We start from the raw sequence: 19,376 nt of genomic DNA on the forward strand, positions 1-19,376 counted from the left end.
TATTTGAAGTCCAGTGACAATAAGGAAAGATGTTTAGATGACTCGATTTGCTTAAAGGAGAGTGGGAGGAGATGAATCTGGATGAGATGGAGATTGGAATGGAATACAAAGCCTCAGTGCCTTTTATAGGCCACATTCAGCAGTTTGGGCTTTGTCAGAGGTCACTGGAAGCCATCAAAGGGAAGTTAAGTGTTCAGACTTCCCTCTGTGTCAGATTGCTTCAGTTGCTGGTTGGAGAATGGATTCAAAGAAGTTTAAGACTAGGGGCGGAGGTACCAGTTAGGCCGAAGGCCCCATTAACAGTAACCAAGGTAGTGGCATTAAGGACAGGAAAAAGCAGATGTGATATGAAAGTTGAATGTAATGTCTTCCCTCACCAGATAGCTCAGTTGGTTAGAACGTCATCCCAATGTGTTAAGGTTGTAGGTTTGATCCTCGGTCAGGGCACATACAAGAGTCAACCAGTGAATATATGAAATGAGTGAAACAACAAATCGATGTTTCTCTCCTCCCTCCCTCTTTCTCTCTTCCTCCTTATCCACCTCTCACTCCTCCCTCTCTCACCTCTCTCTAAAAATCAATAAATAAAAATTAAAAAAGGAAGTAAAGTCTAGATGGCTGCCAGGACTTGCTCAGCCAAGTCGATCATGCACCTTTCCTTGCGAAAGGGGGAAAAAGGAGAAGGAAGTAAAAGGCTTGAAGATGGAAAGTGGATTTTACTTGACACAGGTTAAAGTGCCTTTGAAAAACCTGTGTAGGTGACTGGTAAGCAGGTGGTACTCAGATGCTGGACTGGGCTAGAGATAATTTAAAGAGCCATCAGCATTTGTATGGTAATTGGAGCCACTGAAGCAGATAATACTGTCCAGGGGGAGAGTATGCAGAGTGAGAAGAATAGAAAGCCTTAGGATAAACCTGAAGAACACTAGTTTTAGTGGATGAATAGTGGAGGAAATGGAAACTGAGAAGGTAGGGGTAAAGCAGTAGAGAATGGCATGGTAGAATGGCCAGGGGTACTTATACAGGAAGGAGGAATGGGCTAGCCTTACCCTCATTCCCCACCTGTTGGCCTAGCCAGTGGTCGGGAAACTCAGTTAGTCAACAGAGCCAAATATCAACAGTACAACGATTGAAATTTCTTTTGAGAGCCCAATTTTTTAAACTTAAACTATATAGGTAGGTACATTCCTTATCGAGGTAGTGCCTGCACGTGGTATTTTGTGGAAGAGCCATACTCAAGGGGCCAAAGAGCTACATGTGGATCGCGAGCCGTGGTTTGCCGACCAGGGGCCTAGGCACTTTACTTAAGAGTCAGAAACTAAAAGTTGAATTTTAGTGAATGATTTTTACTTTTGTCCACTTTGTTGTATATATTTATTTCAACAAATACTGTTTATTTTATGCCAAGCACTGTGATAACTGCTAGGGAGTCATAGGTGGAAAAACTTTATTTAGGGAGGTGTTGGGGAAGAATATTGGTTGTGTTTTTGTGCAATCTGAGATTAAACCAATTAGGGACTAATACAATGTTTTCTTCTCCCCAGAACAAACAGTTCCAATTAGAAGTCATCTCATGGAATTAGGTCTGACAGCAGCAAAATTTGCTAGAAAACGGGGGAATGTGTCACTTGCAACAAGACTGCTAGCACAATGTAGTGAGGTCCAGCTGGGAAAGACCACCACTGCACAGGATTTAGTTCAGCATTTTAAAAAATTATCAACTCAAGGTCAAATGGATGAGAAATGGGGGCCTGAACTTGACATCGAAAAAACCAAATTGCTACATACAGCAGGTTAGTAAAATTAATTATGGTAAGAGACAACTATGATAATAGTCATATGTATGAATGTTACTAAGTATGGTGTAAGGCAGTACTAGAAGTGTTGATTGTTTATTTTCAGCTATTGCTGAACATTTGGGTCCTGAATAAGAATTTATATGTACTGATATATCTCTGTCATTTAGTACTTTCAAAAATAATTATTAATTTTGTTTTTGGTTATTAAAGTAAGACATGCTTTAGAAGATCATTGGTTATCACTGAATTTACATGTTTTTAAAAGTTCATTATTCTACTCTGAGTGTCCATTGTTTGCTTTGAAGTCTTCTCAGGGCTTGTTTTTTGGTCTTCTCTAGGACAGTCAACACATGCAATGGAAATGTTGAGTTCCTGTGCCATATCTTTTTGCCAGTCTGCCAAAGCTGAATATGCAGTTGCCAAGTCAATTTTAACACTGGCTAAATGGATTCAGGCAGAATGGAAAGAAATTTCAGGGCAGCTAAAACAGGTTTACAGAGCTCAGCAACAGCAGAACTGCACAGGGCTTTCTACTTTGTCTAAAAACATACTGACTTTAATAGAACTGCCATCTGTTAATACAATGGATGAAGACTATCCTCGGATTGAGAGTGAATCTACAGGTAGAATTTCTTTCTCTTAATAGCTTTAAAATATTGATTTTCTAAGTTCTTTTGTCCTGTTTTGAAGTTTGTAGTGTTATACTGGCTGTGATTGGCCACAAAAAGTGTCTTTATTGAAATTTAGTATATTACCTGGAAATAACTAAAATGTATTTCTTTAGTATCTGATGCCACTGTGGAAGTCACTGAACTCTGCCTTCTAGGCTATACTTGCCACCTTCCCAATTTGTGGTCCCCTTGACTGGTGGAGTAGAAATTACAGAAAGATTCAAGTTTCACATCCTGGTACTAGTGTTAGTAACAGAAGGATACCTGACGGATAGGATAGTTAATTCATTCAATATTTGAGTCCCTGTTATGGTAGGTATCATTGTCCAGATTTTAAAGGTTGGGAAATAACAACCTCTTTGCTGAAACATGAGAATGTATCTATTTTGTTGTTGTGTAGCTTCTGTATCTTAATCACTCACATTGGTCCTTATTTATTTTAAATTTTTCTGAGAGAGAGAGACGGAGAAAGATGAGAAGCATCAATTCGTAGTTGCATCATGTTAGGTCATTGATTGCTTGTCATGTGTGCCTTGACTGCGGGGCTTCAGCTGAGCCAGTAACACCTTGCTCAAGCTAGCCACCTTGGGCTTCAAGCCAGCAACCATGAGATCATGCTGATGATGATACATTGCTAAAGCTGAATGAGCCCGCATTCAAGCCGGCGACCTCGTGGTTTCAAACCTGGTATCTCAGTGTCCAGGTCAATGCCCTATACACTGTGCCACCACTGGTCAGGCAGTCTTATATTTCTGATGTGTGTATTACAGGGTCTGGATATTCATAAGAGGTATGTCTTAAAAACCTTTATAAATCTTCATATTGGCAAATGACAGTAGAGCAGGCAATTTTTTTTTCACTTTTATAGTGAGGATAAATATATTTACTTCATGAATCTGAATGAGAGTGTATACTCATCACTTTTAGATTCATTTTGCCAAAATATTTAAGCTGAATCTAATCATAAGGAAATAGCCATTCAAATTCAGAGTGCAAGACATTCTACAACACATCTGACACCTGAACTATTTATAAAACTCAGCATCATGGAAGACATGGACCTTTTTTACAGGGTTATAATTTAAGCTTACTTGGGAAGCTGAGTGATTCATCTCAACCTATTAGCCTTTTAGAAAAAAATAATACAAATGAATGCTTTATCAAATTATTACTATATTGTGGAAATTACTGTTTGCAGATAGCAAAATTCTCAAATGTTAATAGTAATGCCATTAGAAATTTACAAATGTAACATTGCTGATTGCTTTCATTCCCCCCCCCCCCCCCTTCATCATGGCAGTACATATTGGAGTTGGAGAACCTGACTTCATCTTGGGACAGTTGTATCACCTATCTTCAGTACAAGCACCCGAAGTAGCCAAGTCTTGGGCAGCCTTGGCTAGTTGGGCTTATAGGTGGGGCAGAAAGGTGGTTGACAATGCCAGGTATGTATGTTGAAATGTGTAATTTATTTACTGCATTGCAAAACAGATTTAAAAGGCCTGCTGACATGGTAACGTTTGGTAGCTAAAATACCAATGACTTGTTTATTTTTATAGTCAAGGAGAAGGCGTTCGTCTGCTGCCTAGAGAAAAATCTGAAGTTCAAAATCTGCTTCCAGACACTATAACTGAAGAAGAAAAAGAGAGAATATATGGCATTCTTGGTCAGGCGGTGTGTCGGCCAGCAGGGATTCAGGCAAGGAAAACATGATACAGTGTTTGGGGGAAATAGTGTTAACGTTTGCTGTTCTAATTCATTCATTTTGAGAAAAGTTTATCACATGCTAATTAAATATTCTTTTGTTTCAGATAAAAACTTTTGTTTTTTAAGTGAAAGTGAGTTAAGATTTCTCTTAATTTCTTGAAGAAATCAAGTCATTTCCTTAGTGTTTTGTTATAAAAGGGGTGAAGTTCATTTTATGTGAAGTAGATTACTCTTTAAGTGCTCTTCTAATCAGAAATTAGGTTCTCAACACTGGCTTAGGGACTTGTGAAATATGCCAGTGCCTGAGCTCCATCCCAGGTATTCTGAATAGAATATGTGTGCATGCATATTTGCATGTGCTTGTGTAGATGAGCTTACTAGGTGATTCTAATATATCATCAGAGTTGTAAACTAATGCACTAGATGATCTGTAGGATTTACTCCCTCCCCTCTAAAAGCTCTATCAATTCTAGAGTGTTATGACTATTAAATATTTAGTTGCAGACTTGAAACGTTTGGATTTAATTGATTCAGTTCTTACTCTAGACTTCAGCATGTATCTTTGCCAACGCCTGTGTTATGTGCGTGTACAGTACTGAAAATAAGGTCTGTTGTGACTATATTCCGTGTACCTTCAGTCTTAAACTTTTTAAAAAGATTTTGTTTTATTTTCTGCAGACAGGATATTATATTGTTACTTAGAACATTGAAAGTCCAGAAATTGGCCCTGGGCTGTTTGCTCATTGGTAGAGTGTCAGCCCGGCATGTGGATGTCCCCAAGTTTCAATTCCTGGTCAGGGCACACAGGAGAAGGGACCATCTGCTTCTCTACCTCTCCCCCTTCTCTCTCTCTCTCTCTCTCTCTCTCTCTCTCACTCTCTCACCTTCTGTCTGCCTCCTGCAGCCATCGCTCGATTAGTTCAAGCATATCAGATTCATCCAATGCACTGAGGATGGCTCCCTGGAGCCTCTGCCTCAGGTGCTAAAAATAGCTTGATTGTGAGCATGGCCCAAGATGGGCAGAGCATGGGCCCCAGATGGTGGTTGCTGGGTGGATCCCGGTTGGGACGTATGCAGGAGTCTATCTTTCTATCTCGATACTCTTCTCTTACTTGGAAAAGAGGAAAAAGAAAGTCCAAAAATCAGTCTTTAAGCTTTACCAGCTGCTTCTATCTTCTTAGCTGTTACGTTGACTGATTTAGCACATATAAAGCAAAATAATGGGATATTTTGTTCTTTCATAATGAGAAGAAAAATAATTTCATTTGACAGGAAAAGCAGGTATCTTTCTTTTCCATTTGTATTAAAAATAGCACTTTATGCCCAATTCTCTAGGATGAAGATATAACACTTCAGATAACAGAAAGTGAAGATAATGAGGAAGATGACATGGTTGATGTTATCTGGCGTCAGTTAATATCAAGCTGCCCTTGGCTGTCAGAACTTGATGAAAGTGCAACAGAAGGAGTTATTAAAGTGTGGAGGAAAGTTGTGGATAGAATCTTCAGCCTGTACAAATTGTCATGCAGTGCATATTTTACTTTCCTTAAACTCAATGCCGGTCAGGTAGGTCGCTCATTGTACTTTTTCTTTTTGCAAAGTTTATTTGAAGCTTCTTTTCTAGTAGACGAAAACAGTATTCTGAATTGTTTCTTATTTCTTCTTTTGTTGTTCACCCTAGATTCCTTTAGATGAAGATGACCCAAGGCTACATTTAAGTCATAGAGCAGAGCAGAGCACTGATGATGTGATTGTGATGGCCACCTTGCGGTTGCTCAGGCTGCTCGTGAAGCATGCTGGCGAGCTTAGGCAGTATTTGGAACATGGCTTGGAAACAACACCCACTGCTCCATGGAGAGGTGATGATCTAAACCAGTGGTAGTCAACCTGGTCCCTACCGCCCACTAGTGGGCGTTCCAGCTTTCATGGTGGGCGGTAGCAGAGCAACCAAAGTATAAATAAAAAGATAGATTTAACTATAGTAAGTTGTTTTATAAAGATTTATTTTGCCAAACTTAGTGAAAATCTGACATAAAGTACTTGGTAAGTAATTATTATTATATGCTTTAACTTGCTGTAACTCTGCTTTATAAATTTTATAAAGTAAAGTTACTTCCCTCCTTTAAAAATCACCATTACTGTGGAACCAGTGGGCAGTTAGAAAATTTTAGTACTAACAGAGAACAGAAGTGGGCGGTAGGTGTAAAATGGTTGACTACCCCTGGTCTAAAATATGTCTCAGGAAAAATTATTTCTGGGTAAGGTATTTAAGGCAATAAAAAATAGTACTTTTATGTTATTACTTGAATGTATCACAGAACAGCTACACTAGTTCATATGATACCCTGAGCCGCTCTTACACGACTTCCCTCATCTTTCAGAAGAAGGGAAGACAGAGAGGAAGAAGCTTTTTTATATGTAAGATAAATTTTGGAGAGAGTGGTTAAAATAAGTTTTGAAAAGTTTTATATACACTGTGGAATCTAAAAAGTAAACGAGCAAATGAAATTCAAATAGACTCGGAGACAGAGAGTGTGGATTGGTGGTTGCCAGAATGGGGGATTTGGGGGATTGGGTTAGTGGTGAAGATTAAGAAACACAAATTGGAAGTTATAAAATAGTCACGGGGATGTAAAATACAGTATAGGGAATATAGTTAATAATATGCCAGGGTGGGTACTGGAAATACCAAGGAGGACACTTTTTAAAGTATATGATTATTTAAACCAGTGGTTTTCATCCGTCAGTCCGTAGACCCGTACCATACCGGTCCACCAGAAATATCCTGCTGGTCAGCAAAAGTGTTAACCACCCTGATGTACAAAGATTATAGACCCAGTAATCTTCGTATAATATCAGGGTGGTTAACTCTTTAGGCCTGCTGACTGGTGGTTGAAAACCATTGGTCTAAAACCATTATGCTGTACACATGAAATTAATACAAAATGATCACTGAATGTAAACTGTAACTGAAAATAACTTTTTATATACCCTTAGTAAAAATTGTCTGCCTTCTTTTACAGGCATTCACAGAAAACACATTTCTTTAGAACAGTGGTTCTCAGCCTTTCTAATGCCGTGACCCCGCAATACAGTTCCTCATGTTGCGGTGGCCCCAAACCAAAAAATAATTTTGGTGGCTACTTCATAACTGTAATTTTGCTACAGTTATGATTCGGAATGTAAATACCTGATATGCATTATGTATTTTCCGATGGCTTTAGGCGACCCCGCTGGGGTCGCGACCCACAGGTTGAGAACCGCTGCTTTAGAAAGAACATTTTCTAATTGCTCTAGATTTTGATTATAACTGTAGTCTAACCAAGCTTGCAAAGCAAGAACTATCGTGTATGATTCTTTATCATGGGAGAAATTTGAGACCCTTAGAAGTGATGCTGGCACACATCAGGTTATATCCTTTTGCATCCACTATTTTGAGCCTTTTTAATAGCTTTAAATTATGTTTCTTTCTTTTTATCCTGAAGGAATTATTCCACAGCTTTTCTCACGCTTAAACCACCCTGAAGTGTATGTGCGCCAAAGTATTTGTAACCTTCTGTGCCGTGTGGCCCAAGATTCCCCACATCTCATATTGTATCCTGCAATAGTGGGTACCATATCACTCAGTAGTGAATCACAGGCTTCAGGTATGGATAATTAAAATACTACTTTGAGTGTAAATTATTTTGCAAATAATATTGTTAGTAAATTATTTTGAGCTTTATATTCTGGAGTTGATGGAGTGTATTTTTTTTAATAATGATAATTGCCATTTATTGAGAGAGTAGCTGTGCTGTGTGTGGCATCTAGGACGTGCTTTACACGTTACCTTCAGTCTCACAGTAATCCACCAACCATGGGGAAATTGAGTCATTCTACTGTTCACTGAGCTGAGAACTGGTAGATAAGGATTGAAATTAAGTTCTGGACTCTGGCTGGGAGAACACTTAATTTATTGAGACTTATTTCTCTTCTATTAGCTTATAATATTAATAAATATAAAAGCTTAGTTTATGAAAAGGCAGATGTTCATGATCTTTGGTCATTTTAGTACACACAATGCCAATTATTTAAGCAAGTGCTTTGGAGTTGAAGAGATCGTTATCAGTGGTCTCCCTAACTTGACAGATGCCCATGAAAGAAACATCCAAAGTCTACATTATTTTCCCACTTTATTATAGGAAATAAGTTTTCCTCTGCAATTCCAACTCTGCTTGGCAATATTCAAGGAGAAGAATTGCTGGTTTCTGAATGTGAAGGAGGAAGTCCTCATGCTTCTCAAGATAGCAATAAGGATGAACCTAAAAGTGGATTAAATGAAGACCAAGCCATGATGCAGGATTGCTACAGCAAAATTGTAGATAAGCTGTCCTCTGCAAACCCAACCATGGTGTTACAGGTACAGCAAACACAACTCACGTACTTTACACCAATTTTTATTATAACGATTCTCCCCCCAAAAACAACCTGTAAACAAAACCCATTAAAAACTGTCATGGAGAATGCCTGACTGGTAATGGCACTGTGGATAGAGCATCGACCTGGAGTGCTGATGTCTCTGTTTTGAAACCCCGAGGTTGCTGGCACTGTGTGCAGACTGTCCATATGATCCCAGGGCTCACCAGCTCAGGCCCAGAGGTCGGTGACATGAAAAACCAAAGGTCCCTGGATTGAGTAAGGGGACACTGGCTCAGTCCTGGTTAAGACACATCTGAGAAACAGTCAATGTACAACTGAAGTGAAAGCAACTCTGAGTTGATGCTTCTCACTCTCTCTCTCTCTCTCTCTCTCTCTCTCTCTCTCCCCTCAAAAACAAACAAAAAAAACCCCTGTCTTGAAGATATTCTAGGAACAAAGTTTTTAGAATAATCAGAATTGATTTTACAAATCTGTTTTAAGGTCCTGGCCAGTTTGCTCAGTGGTAGAAGAGCGTTGGCTGAGCATGTGGATATCCTGGATTTGATTCCTGGTCAAGGCACACAGGCGAAGCAACCATCTGTTTCTCCACTCCTCCCCCTCTCCCTTCCCTCTCTTCCCTTCCTGCAGTCATGGCTCTGTTGGAGCCAGTTGTCCAGGGCGCTGAGGAGGGTTCCATGGCTCTCCTCTAGCACTCTAGCACTAAAATAGCTCAGTTGCTGAGCAACAGAGCAACAGCCCTAGATAGGTAGAGCATCGCCCAATAGGGGGCTTTCCAGGTGGATCCTGGTCAGGGTACATGCAGGAGTCTGTTTCTCTGCCTCCCGGCTTTTCACTTAAGGGGAGAAAATATCTATTGATAGGCAAAATCACTAATGAAAGTTCTCTAATTGTATTGTGAACAAAAGATGCACACATTTAACCTGCAGTTACTAGTGCTTGCAGAGCTATGCTATGGGCTTGTAGATGAGTGTGTTTGGATGTACTGTTTTTGCAGGTTCAGATGCTTGTGGCTGAGCTGCGCAGGGTCACTGTTCTCTGGGACGAGCTCTGGTTGGGAGTTCTGTTACAGCAACACATGTACGTCCTGAGACGAATTCAGCAGCTTGAAGATGAGGTGAAGAGAGTTCAGAACAACAACACTTTACGCAAGTATGTTTTCAACTCCAAAAATTAAGCTGCCTATTTTTTTATGAAAAATACACATAACATAAAATTTGCCCTTTTGACCAGTTTTACGTGTACAGTTTAGTCAGAGGCGGATTTAATGGCGGGCGCACCAGGCATGCGTTCTGGCCCTGACTTCTGAAGGGCCCCACAAAACCCCAGCTTTACACTTTTTTCTAATGTAAGGGGCCCAATATTTTCTTCTGCACCCAGGGCCTCACTTGACCTTAATCCACCTCTGAGTTTAGTGGCATTTAAGGTCATTCACAGTGTTGTGCAGCCATCACCACTGCCTATTTCCAGAATCATCCCAAACAGAATCTCTGTACCCACTAAGCAGTACCTGTCCATCCTCCCCTAACCCCAGTCACTAGTTATTGCTGTTCTACTTTCTCTGTGAATTGACTATTCTAAGTACCCCATATAAGTGGTGGGACCATATACTAGTTATTCTTTCATGTGCTTATTTCACAGCATAATGTTTTGTAGTTTTATCCGTGTTGTAATGTGTATTAGAATTTCCTTTCTAGGCCCTAACTGGGTAGTTCAGTGCTGTCCTGAAACACCAAAGTTGTGTGTTTGATCGCTGGTCAGGGCACATACAAGAATCAATCAGTGAATGCATATATAAGTGGAACAACAAATCCCTCCCTCTCCTTCCTCTTCCCTTCCCTCCTTTCCTTCTCTCTAAAAAAAAATCAGTAAAATTTTTTTCTTTTTATGGTTGATTATTTCACTTTGTGAATGTGACACATTTTGTTTATGCATTTATCTGCCAGTAGTGACACTTGGGTTGGTCCTCCTACCTTTTGAGTATCATAAACAGTGCTTCTGTGAACATTGGTTTACTGAAATCTGTTTGAGTCCCTATTTGAATTTGTGTATGATTTAGTGGGTTTGCTGGGTCATGTGGTAACTGTGTTTAACTTTTTGAGGACCCGCCAAACCATTTTATGTTTCCACCAAAAGTGCACATGAATTTCATTTTCTCCAGGTCCTTGGCAGTATTTGTTTTTCCTTTTTCTTTGTTTTCTTTTTTGATAGTAGCCATCCTAATGGGTGTGAAGTGGTATTTCATTGTGGTTTAGATTTGCATTTCCCAGTGACTAGTAATGTTGAGCATCTTTTCATGTGCCTGTTGACCATTGTATATCTTTGGAGAAATGTCTTATTCTAGTCCTTTGCCCATTTTTGAGTTGTCTTGTTTTTTATTGGTAAGTTTTAGGAGCTCTCTCTATATTCTGGATATTAATTCCTCATTAGATGCATGCTTTGCAACAAATAATTTTTCCCATTTTGTTTGTTGTTTTTTCATTATCTTGATAGTGTCTTTTGATATACATATAAGTTTTTAATTTTGATGTAGCCCAAATTACCAGTTTTTTTGTTTGTGCTTTGTGTCATATCCAAGAAATCACTGTCAAATTCAGTGTCAAGAAGCCTTTTTCCTGTGTTTTTTTCTGAGAGTTTTAAAGTCTTACCTCTTAATGAATTTGACCCATTTATGTTTTTTTATTTTGCATATAGTGTAAGGTAAGGGTCCATCTTTGTTCTTTTGCAAGTGGATATCAAGTTTCTTAGCACCATTTGTTGCAAAGGGAAGCTGCCTCTTTTATGTGCTGGATTTTTAACAATACCATGTTGTAAGTTACTTTGTTAATATTATTATTACTTTATTTTTCCTTATTTTCTACTATTTATTTATACTTGTTGCATTTAAATTGTTCCTTATTTGTATAAAACTCTCTGTCTTCCTGGTCAGAGAAGAGAAGATTGCGATAATGCGGGAGAAGCACACGGCTTTGATGAAGCCCATTGTGTTTGCTCTGGAGCACGTACGGAGCATCACGGCAGCCCCTGCGGAAACACCTCACGAAAAGTGGTTTCAGGATAACTATGGCGATGCAATTGAAAACGCCCTGGAAAAACTCAAGACACCATCAAATCCTGCAAAACCTGGAAGCAGCTGGATTCCATTTAAAGAGGTACAGAAAAATCTCAGAAATACTTCTAAATTGGGAAATTCTCTTTGAGATACAAAATTTAAATACGAGGGCTCTCCTTACTTGAAATGTAGAGCCCTGACTGAGTAGTTCAGTTGGTGAGAGCATCATCTAGGGTAGTTCAGTTAGTTAGAGATACTCTAGGGATGTGGGTTTGATCCTTAGCCGGGGCTCTCTCTCTTTCTCTCTTCCTTCTCTCGAAATCAGTTAAATTTTTTTTAAATGTAGAGAAAGATGTCTTTTTTTTATTTTGAGAATTTGGGGTGAGTGATCCTAGGATGGCAAACTTTTCATCTACAAAGGGTTTGCACCAGGGAAGAATGTACTGTAAGAAATTAGCTGCCTGACCAGGCGGTGGCGCAGTGGATAGAGCATCGGACTGGAATGTGGAGGACTCAGGTTCAAGACCCCGAGGTTGCCAGCTTGAGCGCGGGCTCATCTGGTTTGAGCAAAGCTCACCAGCTTGGACCCAAGGTCGCTGGCAAGGGGTTACTCGGTCTGCTGAAGGCCCGCGGTCAAGACACAAAAATGAGAAAGCAATCAATGAACAACTAAGGTGTCGCAGTGCGCAACAAAAAACTAATGATTGATGCTTCTCATCTCTCCGTTCCTGTCTGTCCCTGTCTGTCCCTCTCTCTGACTCTCTCTCTGTCTCTGTGAAAATAAGGAGGGAAAAAAATAATTAGCTAAGGATGGGGCTCTGGCCTTGAGCTGAATATGGATTGCCTCCTATATTCTCATACAAAGTAAAGAAATTTAATTTTGTGCCTGTATAGTTTTTATAAGTCATTGCTTTGAAATCAGTTCTGCCTAGGCTGTTTGGAGATGATGAGTATATTTAAATATTTGAGAATCGTTATCTTTTCAATTTCAACCCTTTTAATTCTGTATTTTCATAGATTTTTATCTGTTGCAGCAATAGCACTATTAGTTGGGGGATCCTATTTTTTACCTTGTAGCTTTTTCTTGTTTTCCTTATCCCTTCTTTCTCTATGTCTTACCTTTATTATTCCTGATTCCACACTTTAGTAATGAGAGAACTTTTAAAAAGATACATTGAAGGACCAAAAAGTACATCTAACTTTAGCTATGCAAACTGCTAAATTGAAAGGATATAGCTAGAAGCACAAGGCAGCATCAGCATGAAGGATGAAGCTTTTTTGTGTGGCCTAGCCAAAACTTGTTTCCTGAGCGGTTTCTTGCTTTTTTTTCTCCTTCTCAGTGTATTAACTAAGAAACTCGGAGGATGAGATGTGAGGAATACTTTTTAAAACTGAGTGTGTGTGTGCGTAATAAGTAAAAAAAATTTTGGTGATGGTGTTCATTTTAAAAAATAGTTTTAAAAATGAAAAGAATACCTTTGTCTCCCTTTCCTTTTTCTGTAGTGCAGCTTAAAAAATTGAATTAACTAAAGAAACAACTTTTTTTAGAAGTCTCACATGTCCCTCCATAATGTTATCTTCCACTTTGTAACCACTGTTCTGAATTTTTATTAATCATTACCTACTTTAAAGAGTTCTTGGGTGATGGGTAGGCAGCATAATCAGCAGTTCAAATGCTATAGAAATGTTTACCTGAAACCTATGTGCTCTTATTGATCAGTATCACCCCATTAAATTTAATTTTCTAAATAAAGTTTAAAAAAATAGTTCTTGTTTATTGATGCATTTCTAAATGGTGTGTTGTTTAGTTGTTTTTTTTTCATTTCACATAGATGAGATTATACTGTGTATATGTATCTGTGCTTTACTATTTCCATTATTGATGAATTAGCTTTAGTGGGATTTTTTGTTTGTATAAGATCCATCCATATTTTGTGTGCAGCTGATACCACAGTGTGTCCATTGTCCTGTCAGTGGGTACTTGGAATTTTCCAGTTGTCTTTTTCCTTTTATGAACAAAGTATGCTATAAGAATTGACTTAATATTCTGACCAGGTGGTGGTGCAGTGGATAGAACATCGGACTGGGATGCGGAGGACCCAGGTTCAAGGCCCCGAGATTGCCAGCTTGAGCGCGGGCTCATCTGGTTTGAGCAAGGCTCACCAGCTTGAGCCCAAGGTCATTGGCTCAAGCAAGGGGTTACTTGGTCTGCTGTAGCCCCACAGTCAAGGCATATATGAGAAATCAATCAGTGAACAACTACTAAGGAACTGCAGTGAAGAATTGATGTTTCTCACCTTTCTTCCTTCCTGTCTGTCTGTCCCTATCGGTCCCTCTCTCAGACTCTCTCTGTCTCTGCCACAAAAAAAAAAAAAAAAAAAAATTTTCTACATGAAAACAGAGCCTACGGTTCATTAATTCAGGAGCAGATTATTGAATTAGCTGCAATAAGGAACATAACTGTACATATAACCCATTCCCTGTCAATTATTAGAAGGGATTATGGTGTTTTTCTGCATATTTCAAGTGGTCAGAGCTCTAAATTGTTACCAGCTTTTTAGGTGGCTTCCTGAGGATGTGTCTACCTTGACAGCCAACACTGGCTACATTTTTTACTCTGTTGCATGGGCTGAATTGATTTGTTTTGGCATTGACTGTTCAGACATTGCTTAACAATGGAGACCATCTGCAAGCCCAGAATTTTGTAATCACAATAATGATTTCCTTTCATCTGTTGTGATTTCATTACTTGTTCAGACAAAGGAGAAGGAAGGGGTCTGAACAAAGTAGAAACCACCTATAGCATACCAGCACATCAGCATTTTCTCTCCCATATAACAACAAACTAAGTGTAGGAACTTTAGAGCAAGAAGTATTTGTATTGGTATTTCAAGGTTAGTTTTATGTTGGATTCAATGTGGAAATAAGTATTTTAATGATTAATATAAACTTGTTTTTTCCATTTTATAGATAATGCTGAGTTTGCAGCAGAGAGCTCAGAAACGTGCAAGTTACATTTTACGTCTTGAAGAAATTAGCCCGTGGTTGGCTGCCATGACTAACACTGAAATTGCTCTTCCTGGAGAAGTCTCAGCCAGAGACACTGTCACAATCCACAGTGTGGGCGGAACCATCACAATCTTACCTACCAAAACCAAGCCCAAGAAACTTCTTTTTCTGGGATCAGATGGGAAGAGCTATCCTTATCTCTTCAAAGGTGAAATTTAAAAGCATTAAAAATTAGTTTGATTATGAATGCTTTGTGTGCATGTGTGGTAGGAGAAGGTTGTTTCAGGTGAATTTCTGTAGGTCATGAATAACTGGGAGTATTCTGTATCTTCTGTGATTTTGAATGGAAATAGTTGGATGCTGAGGAGTAAGATTTTCCATTCCTACTCTCTTTTTATGATTTGTACAAGCAAAACAACTAAGGTACAGCTAATAATGCTGATATCTAATATCTTACGACCAAATTGAATGTTCTCTAAAGCTCTCAGTCTGCCTCCTTAGCTATCTTTTCTTGACTACTATTGCTAATTGAGAAGCACACAAAAAATGTTAGGTTTTCAACCCTGTCACATTGTGTTTCACCCCATTTAGTCACCTACAGTAGCTTCTTTAATTTTGTTTCCATAGGATTAGAAGATTTACATCTGGATGAGAGAATAATGCAGTTCCTGTCTATCGTGAATACTATGTTTGCTACCATCAATCGCCAGGAAACACCTCGTTTCCACGCTCGACACTATTCTGTAACGCCACTAGGAACACGGTCAGGGCTAATTCAGTGGGTGGATGGTGCCACACCATTGTTTGGCCTTTACAAACGATGGCAACAACGGGAAGCTGCCTTACAAGCACAAAAGGTTGGTAAAATTTCAAGGATACATGTACTTTTATTTGACTGTATCTAAACAACTGTATATTAGTCTCTGTTGTATGTGAACTATTTCTAGGCTTACTGCACTTGAGCATCTTTTCAGATTTTTTAAGTTAAGCACTGTTGCTTGAGGTACTTAGGAAAATACTGTTGAGGGATATTTTATAAAAATATAGTTTAATAGGCAGAAATAATGACATTGGGTTAATCTTCTAGACAAATATGGGGGTAAGGTGGTAATGTGGTTAATATTGAGCAACTTGATAGTTCACATATTAAGCTTACTAGGGTCTTTTAAATTAAATTTGTAAATACTGTAGTAGATAGCTTTGACCCAATTTCTTTTAAATTAAGTATATAAATATGAGACAACTTTAGAATTGGTCACTCTTTTTTTATTTTTCTGAAGTGAGAAGTGGGGAGGCAGAGAAATGGACTCCCACATGTACCTGACCGGGATCCACCTGGCATACCCACTAGGGGGTGATGCTCTGTTATAACCAGAGCCATTCTAGTGCCTGAGGTGAAGGCCATGGAGCCATTTTCAGCACCCAGGTCAGCTTTGCTCCAATGGAGCCTGAGCTGTGGGAGGGGAAGAGAGAGAGAGAGAAAGGGGAGGGGGAAGGGTGGAGAAGCGATGGAAACTTTTCCTGTGTGCTCTCACTGGGATTCAAATCCGGGTCTTCCACACGCTGGGCTGACACTCGACCACTGAGCCAACCAGCCAGCACTGGTCACTGTTTTATAGCTGTGAAATCAAACTTTGATTTAGATTAGGTGTTTTATGTATTATATAATTTAGCTAAGTATCTGAATGCTTAGTATATGCCAGGCACAGTAGTACTAAGTGCTATGGATATAAAGATAAATTTTATATAGTGTCAACCTCATGATTACACATCTAAGCTAAGAAAAATGGTTTTAATCAGGGTACGTATGGGAAGCAACAAGAGTTTGAAAGGAATTGAGTTATAAAAATAGGCATAAAAGACTGCAAAACAACTACTGAAGGGTAAATTAGAGATGGGAACTAGAGATGGACTATCTAAATTGTGTAAATATCTTCATTTTATATTGATGACTAAGCCATACTGATGAAGAATGAATGTGCATAAATGATGAAGTTTAAATAGAGTTACACATTACAAAGAAGAGTGTAGCTTAGATGTTGAGTTTGAATTGAACTTCAAGAAAATATAACAGTAGCCTTAGCTGAGTAGTAGCTTAGTTAGTGGAGTGTTTTCACAACAATAATGAAACAACAAATCGATGTTTCTCCCTCTGTCTCCTCCTCTTCCTTTTATTCCTTTTTTGCTCTCTAAAAATCTATTAAAAAAAAGAAAATATAACAGTAGACCAGGTTTGCCTGGCCTGTGGTGGCACAGTGGATAAAGTGTCAACCTGGAACGCTGAGGTTGCCAGTTCGAGACCTAGGCTTGCCAGGTCAAGACACATATGAGAAGCAACTGCTATGAATTGATGCTTTCTGTTCCTCCCTCTGCCTTTTTCTCTATCCTCTCTCTAAAATAAAGAAATAAAATTTAAAAAAGAATGACAAACAATAGACTAGGTTCTCAATAAAGTAGTAGTACCCGATTATGAGAGAGATATGTAGGTTGTAAAAAAGATGCTTAGTCCTGAAGAATTAGCTGTTTGGTGTGTGATATTCACCTGGGTGGATGAAGAAAGCCACTGAAAAAAGAGTTCTAAAAATACTGCTTTGCATTCAAAGTAACCTTTATCTTTTTTTAAATAAAGTTAATCTTTTAAAATAATTTTTTTACAGGCCCAAGATTCCTACCAGACTCCTCAGAATTCTGGAATTGTGCCCCGTCCCAGTGAGCTTTATTACAGTAAAATTGGCCCTGCTTTGAAAGCAGTTGGACTTAGTCTGGATGTGTCCCGGCGGGATTGGCCTCTTCATGTAATGAAGGCAGTGTTGGAAGAGTTAATGGAGGCCACCCCTCCAAATCTCCTTGCTAAAGAGCTTTGGTCATCTTGCACCACACCTGATGAATGGTGGAGAGTCACACAAGTATGTTTTTGTTTTGGGCTGTAATCAGTATTGTTTATTTTGCCTGCTTGCTGTCTTGTGTGTCTGGTTCACCCAGTTTGAGACCTGTGTTTGAATCTACTAATACATTTATTGTTATAAGACATGGCTTTATAAGACATGGCTTTGACCGTGTGAGGGCAGAATGGAGGGAATTATGGATGAAATGAAAGGAAGGGATCCTTGACCTGTGGTGGTACAGTATATAATGTCGACCTGGGATGCTGAGGACTCAGGTTTGAAACCCTGAGGTTGCCAGGTTGAGCACAGGCTCATCTGGCTGAAGCGCAGGCTTGCCAGTGTGAATGTAGGATTATTGACATCCACTGGCTCAGCTTTAGCGCCCTGGGCAAAGCACATATGAAGAGCAATCAGTGAACAACTAAAGTGCTGTAATATCCTTTCCTGTCTCTCTCTCTCTCTCTCTCTCTCTCTCTCTCTCTCTCTCTCATTCTCATTCTCTCACAAAAAACAACTTTAGAGCCTGACCCAGGCGGTGGCACAGTGGATGGAGCATCAGACTGAGATGCGGAAGGACCCAGGTTCGAGACCCTGAGGTCTCCAGCTTGAGCGTGGGCTCATCTGGCTTGAGCAAAAAGCTCGCCAGCTTGTGTTCAGGGTCGCTGGCTCGAGCAAGAGGTTACTTGGTCTGCTGTAGCCCCCCAGTTAAGGCATGTATGAGAAAGCAATCAATGAACAACTAAGGTGTCGCAACGAGAAACTGATGATTGATGCTTCTCATCTCTCTGTTCCTGTCTGTCTGTCCCTATCTATCCCTCTCTCTGACTCTCTCTGTTCCTATAAAAATAAATTAAAAAAAACACAAAACTTTAGAAAGGCAAAAACTAGGGAGGCTGAAGAATAGTTTTGTTTTTTAAATACAGCTTTCTGAAAATAAGTAGGACTAATAGTAGGACTGTGGAGTTGTGTGCAGCTGCTCAGTGCAGACCCTCTGCGACCATGTGTAGCAGCCCTGAGGAGTGCTATTTATTTAGAAACAAAAGAATAGGTTATGGGATTTTGTGAGTTTTAGAGCATCAGTCCATGTTGGAAGGAAATTTGCTAATGTGCTTCCCTTGTTCCCCCACTCCTTCTTCTTTAGTCTTATGCCAGGTCTACTGCAGTCATGTCTATGGTCGGGTACATAATTGGCCTTGGAGATAGACATTTGGATAATGTTCTCATAGACATGACAACTGGAGAGGTTGTTCACATAGATTACAATGTTTGCTTTGAAAAAGGTAAAATTAACTTGGACTTTAACATTTATTATGGGAGTCAGATGTTTTTTGGTTGAAAGTACAAAAAATAACTTGATTTGTCTTTTCAAGGTAAAAGCCTTCGTGTTCCTGAGAAGGTACCTTTTCGAATGACACAGAACATTGCAACAGCACTGGGTGTGACTGGGGTAGAAGGTGTTTTTAGGCTTTCATGTGAGCAGGTATGCTTTTTTCTCTTTCACCTCTTAAAAGATCCGTTGGCATGAAAAACTACATTGTCTTGAGGAAACTTGTGACAAAACTTAATTAAAACTTGCCTGACCTGTGGTGGCACAGTGGGTAAAGCATCGACCTGGAAATGCTGAGGTCGCTGGTTCAAAACCCTAGGCTTGCCTGGTCAAGGCACATATGGGAGTTGATGCTTCCTGCTCCTCCCCCCCTTCTCTCTCTGTCTCTCTCTCCTCTCTCTCTTTCTCTCTCTCTCTCTCTCTCCCTCTCTCTCCTTTCTAAAATGAATAAATAAATAAATAAATAAAGAAGTTATTTAAAAAAAAAAAAACTTAATTAAAACTCTTCTC

General features: G+C 39.3%; 1 protein-coding gene across 6 annotated transcripts in view; it reads left to right on the forward strand.

The window, feature by feature from the left end:
* The window catches only part of SMG1 (SMG1 nonsense mediated mRNA decay associated PI3K related kinase), a 121,754-nt gene that overhangs the window by 78,555 nt on the left and 23,823 nt on the right, over positions 1–19,376 (forward strand). For all 6 annotated transcript variants that reach the window (XR_010751158.1, XM_066382538.1, XM_066382537.1 and 3 more), the window contains 15 exons: positions 1,545–1,793; positions 2,138–2,422; positions 3,771–3,915; positions 4,030–4,168; positions 5,513–5,743; positions 5,859–6,036; positions 7,663–7,824; positions 8,359–8,576; positions 9,591–9,745; positions 11,523–11,745; positions 14,616–14,862; positions 15,282–15,511; positions 17,312–17,560; positions 18,681–18,819; positions 18,910–19,019. Coding sequence is in view for 5 of the 6 variants with exons in the window: in XM_066382538.1 (XP_066238635.1) it covers positions 1,545–1,793; positions 2,138–2,422; positions 3,771–3,915; positions 4,030–4,168; positions 5,513–5,743; positions 5,859–6,036; positions 7,663–7,824; positions 8,359–8,576; positions 9,591–9,745; positions 11,523–11,745; positions 14,616–14,862; positions 15,282–15,511; positions 17,312–17,560; positions 18,681–18,819; positions 18,910–19,019 (2,960 nt within the window). In the remaining variant the exon portion in view is untranslated. The remainder of the gene's footprint in view (positions 1–1,544; positions 1,794–2,137; positions 2,423–3,770; positions 3,916–4,029; positions 4,169–5,512; positions 5,744–5,858; positions 6,037–7,662; positions 7,825–8,358; positions 8,577–9,590; positions 9,746–11,522; positions 11,746–14,615; positions 14,863–15,281; positions 15,512–17,311; positions 17,561–18,680; positions 18,820–18,909; positions 19,020–19,376) is intronic.

This window comes from Saccopteryx leptura, chromosome 4 (genome assembly GCF_036850995.1).
Source record: "Saccopteryx leptura isolate mSacLep1 chromosome 4, mSacLep1_pri_phased_curated, whole genome shotgun sequence".
In the NCBI taxonomy this organism is placed as follows: domain Eukaryota; kingdom Metazoa; phylum Chordata; class Mammalia; order Chiroptera; family Emballonuridae; genus Saccopteryx; species Saccopteryx leptura.